Raw genomic sequence first — 5,003 nt, 5'->3', positions numbered from 1 at the left:
AGAGGAGTAGAGTGTGACAATCCCTATTGAGAGTGTCTTCTCTCCCCACCACCACCTCCTCTTGTGTGCACACATGTGCCATAAAAAAAATTAATGAGGTAATATTCCTTCCTTCTGTGGTTTTTTTTTTTTTTTTTTTTTTTTTTTTTTTTTTTTTTTTAGTACTGGAGAGAGACAGATAGAGGGAAAGTGAGAAATTAACAATCAACCTGGGGTGGAGGGGATGATCATGCTGCAATCCCTTCTCCTCCATTTTCCTCTTGAGATTCTATGCATACATGCATGCACATGAGCCCAATGTGATTTTCAAGCCACTAGGTCCAGGACTTAAATCTTGGTTGGCCTCGTGGGAGTTCAGTGCCTTAATCACCATGCCACCTGCTGGCTCCATTTTTCTAATCTTTTAAAGTACCATGAAGATAAAAACAAAAACAAAACAAAAAAACACTTTTTTTGGAGGATGAATTTGAGATAATATAGCAAAATTCATGAATATAATTGTTTCTTTCCATTTCATGAATGTTTTAATTCAATCCATATATATCTAACAAGGTGAAAATTACTTTTATTTTATCAATGAGGAACTAATATTGAGAAGTCAAACTAATTGTTCAGTGTAATATGGCCAGGAAAGATTAGCTTGAGCTGGGACCAGCAGTTAGTGTAATGGCTATGTCGCTGGACTCCCACGTAGTCAACCGCACTTCACATCCTGGACCCGGTGGCTTAAAGCTCACGCCAGGTGCGTGTGTGTGCGTGCCCAAGATCCCGAGAGGAGAATGGAGGAGAAGGGATTGTGGTGTGGCCATTCCCCCTGGGGGGTGATTTCTCACTTTCTGTCTCTCTGTCTCTCTCTCTCTCTGTCTGGTGAGCGCACATGCCCTACAACAAAAACCTCTTAAAAAAGAAAAAAAAAAAAGATTAGCTTGAGTACTCTAGTGTCAAGTTTTTAATTCCCACAGAGGGACTGTCTCTCTCTTCCTTTCTTTCTTGTAAACCAATGCCCATTAGCCCCAACCTCTGACAGCACTTGCATGCAGGATATCTGTAGAGCCTACCTTCCCTTGTCCATCTCCCCATCCAGTGTTCAGCAGTGGATTTTCAATAATACATTCATAAGACGAATTTGATCCTGTAACATCCAGTGTGTTGTTAGTATAAAAAAGACCCCAAGATTCACTGTCTTCCATATCACTTTTAGAGACAGGAGTATCGTCCGTTTTCCATATGATAATTGGAGGAGGATGACTTAACACACTGCATATTAAGAAGCTGTTTGTGTTCCTCTTTTCATACTTCATCATAGGCATGAGGAAAGCTAAGTGGGAGAGAGAAGGGCACAGAAAGAACTGTCATCATTAGCTTCTCTTTAGACCATCTGTGCAGAATACTTTTTTTAATACCCATGGAATGAAAAGCAAAGTTTTATGAGCGAAACTCAGCAGTTACTGAAAGAAAAAAAAATTCTATAAAATATAGTGTGGTTGTCTAGAAAGAATAAAAAAGAGTGTGCATGGGTACAAAGCAACTGGCTATTCTCTGAGAAACATAACCAGAAAAGAAATCTAATAGGCTCGCTGAGCAATCACAATACGGGTGTCAAAGTCTATCAGTTAGAGAGTATGCAGCACCTGAACTCTTCAGATACCAACTTAGAGGCTTTTGGACAATTCGTTTATACACAGTTCTCAGATTTCTGAGTAAAGCTCAGAAGCAGCTAAATGAGACAGAGGAAGAAGGAACAAGTGCTGGCTAAAAACAACCAATTAGATAGGGGCCAGCAGGTGGCATGGTGGATAAGGTGCTGAACTCCTACATGGCCAACACTCTTGGAGTCTCAGACCTGGTGGCTTGAAAATCATCCTGGGCACATGGGCGTGCATGCCCAAAATCCCAAGAAGAGAATGGAAGAGAAGGGACTGTGGTATGCCTATCCCCCTTGGGGTGGGGGGTGTGATTTCTCACTTTCTCTTTCGCTATCACTCTGTCTCTCCTGTGAGTGTACACACACACCCTATAGCAAAAACCTTAAACAAACAAACAAAGAAAACAAGCAATTCAAAAATATTCCCTGTATGTGGGCCTGGCACTGTACAGTATTATCTATTAATGGTCAGCAGTCTGATCATTAACAGATCACATCATCAAGAACCCTCTGCCATTTGATTATTAAAAGCAAGTCATAAAGTTCTATGTTGGAATTGCTTCAATGTTAATTGAATGCCTATTTGATTCAATGTAACTGTGAAAATTGGCAACTGTAACTGTACATAGTTATAATTACAGAGTTATAGTTATATAGTTGTGTTGATATGTATAGTATATATAGTTATATCTCTATATAACTATATGTGTATGTATGTGTATGCATGTGTGTGTGTATATAGTTACTCCAGACAAGAGGAAAGCATATGTACAAAAATCAAACCCATGTAAATACAGAAAATGCAATTCAAATCACAATTTAATATTTTTCCAGTCATTATATTGGAAGAAAAATGTAAGATTAGCAATGCTTGGTGCTGATAAGACTAAGAAGGAAATGGATCCTCTTATACTGCTAGTGTCAGTAATGTATTAAAATCTCACTTCTGGTACTTTGCTTTCAGATCACTTCCCAGTATTAAATAGAACTATAAGGATGCTCATTACAACATTGTTCATAATGTAAAACACTGGAAATGCCTGAATATCTACCAATGGATATATCAGTTACAACATGTCTCCACTGTGAGATACCATGAATTAAAAATAATGAGGTAGGGACTAGCAGTTAGCATAATGGCTATGTCACTGGACTCTCATGTAGCTGACCGTGGTTCGAGTCCTGGACCTGGTGGCTTAAACTCACTCTGGGCTCGTGTGCGTGCGTGCCCAAGATCCTGAGAGGAGAATGGAGGAGAAGGGATTGCAGCGTGGCCATCACCCCTGGACGGGGAGGGGGGAGTGATTTCTCGCTTTCTGTCTCTCTGTCTCTCTCTGTCTTCCTGGCTAGTGCATGTGCTCTATAGCAAAGACCTCTCCAAAAAAAAAAATCAATAAATTTTTAAAAATGAGGTAGACTTGCATATTTTGATGTAGGAGAATTCCGTAGCACACTATTAGGTCATCAGGAAAGTCACGACGTTTTTTTTTTAATGTAAAAATGCATCATGACTTTCCCAATGACCCAATAGGTTAGAGAAAAGATATTCCAGTGTAACGTGGAATGATATCAGTTGTGTTTACAACACCTTACCTCCCACATTTAGCACTACTTTGTTTATGATCTTTTCAGTTGCTGTTCCCACATAGCAGATGTAAACTCCTTCATCCAGAAGGCTTAATCTTCTCAAAGATAGAGAGGCATTCCCATTGTGAATCTCACTGTGGAAGAGGGACGTCCTGTTGATGTATCTGGGATCTTGCTTTTCCAGATGGTCACTGCTTTTGAAGTAACTGTGAACAATGGAGGTAGTGTCTTGACTCTTCCAGTGAATGGCAACTTCACTCCCACTCTTAAATGAGCAAGGGAGAATTACATCTTCACCAAGTGTTCCTATGATGATTTGCTCATTCACACTAGTAACATCACTGAAGGAAGCTAAAAAGACTGGATCTATAATCAAGGACAGAGAAGTTGTGAAGAAAATTAGTGATGGGTGCTTGTCAACATTTTAATTGGGACTACCCAGAAGAACTTTTCTAGCTCAGCAAACTGCTCACTGCTCATTAACAGATTACATCACCAAAAACCTTTGGTAATCTCATTATTAGAAAAAAGCCATAAAGCTGCACGTGGGGGAACCAGAGTTAGCGTATTGGCTATGTCGCTGGATTCCCACATAGTCGACCACGGTTTGCGTCCCGGACCTGGTGGCTTAAAACTCACGCCGGGCATGTGTGCGTGCGTGCCCAAGATCCGGAGAGGAGAATGGAGGAGAAGGGATTGCGGCGTGACCATCCCCCCTGGGGGGTGATTTCTCGCTTTCTGTCTCTATGTCTCTCTCTGTCTGGCGAGCGCACACGCCCTATAGCAAAACAACAACAACAACAACAAAAGAATATCTCTTTAATTCAATGTAACTGTGAGAATTGATAATGGTTCTAAGTATAGACACATTGGTTTGCTACCCTGGTTTGCTACCCAGTGGTCTATTCTCCCCTCTGGTCTTGACCTGCTACATACTGGAAATTTTATATATGGAAGACACCTGTTGATTGTCATTCCTGGAACATACTTACTTTTAACACCTACTGTAACAATAATTAACGTGTATGTCTAGCTAGTTAGAGCTACCAGGCCCTAAGAGAGTGGAACAGACTTAGCCTGTTTGGGTCAGGAATAATTGGAGCATGTAAGAAAACAATGCTGGGTTCAGAAACTTATTGAGAATATTTAGATACTAGACTCTGGAAGGGAAGGGACATGAGCATGAAGAGTCCAAAGGGGGATATGAAATGAGTCCTTGATTTTGACTTTAGGACCTTCCTCAGGATATCCAATGACTTAATCAGAACTTAGTTAGGGATATTATTCCAAATATAAATATGGAAGTCTAATCCTGTTAACTTTTTTTGGGGGGGTACTGCTAACTTTACTTAGTTAGGGATATTATTCCAAATATAAATGTGGAAGTCTAATCCTGTTAACTTTTTTGGAGGGGTACTGCTAACTTCAGAAGAAATTAATTTCTTTTTAAAATATTTTTTAATTATTTAGTTTATTATTGTTATTATTTTAAAATTTGACCAGAGAGAGAGAGAGAGAAAATGAGAAAGCAAGCCACCAGGTCCGGGACTTGAACCACAATCGGCATGGGGCCATCTAGTGCCTCACCGCCATGCCACCTGCTGGTTCCTAGAAATTAATTTCAAAAATCAAATAGATTCGATGCAATAAATGTTTTCACAAAGAAAATACACCAATGATATCATATCATTGAAGACAATATCTAGTTCCTTTGACTGATTTATAAACTATTTTAAATAAATGTGTGTCTTCTCTGTGGATTCTAAAATAT

General features: G+C 39.6%; 1 protein-coding gene across 1 annotated transcript in view; it reads right to left on the bottom strand.

Moving 5' to 3' along the window:
• Positions 1–5,003, bottom strand: part of HHLA2 (HHLA2 member of B7 family) — a 72,091-nt gene that overhangs the window by 10,178 nt on the left and 56,910 nt on the right. The window contains 3 exon segments of the mRNA XM_006170769.3: positions 1,059–1,085; positions 1,088–1,318; positions 3,239–3,598. Of these exon segments, the coding sequence (XP_006170831.1) occupies positions 1,059–1,085; positions 1,088–1,318; positions 3,239–3,598 (618 nt within the window).

Source organism: Tupaia chinensis, unplaced genomic scaffold (genome assembly GCF_000334495.1).
Source record: "Tupaia chinensis unplaced genomic scaffold, TupChi_1.0 Scaffold148904_1, whole genome shotgun sequence".
Lineage (NCBI taxonomy): Eukaryota > Metazoa > Chordata > Mammalia > Scandentia > Tupaiidae > Tupaia > Tupaia belangeri.
Note: the sequence above shows the minus strand (reverse complement) of the source record. Positions and strands in the feature narration are given on the sequence as shown.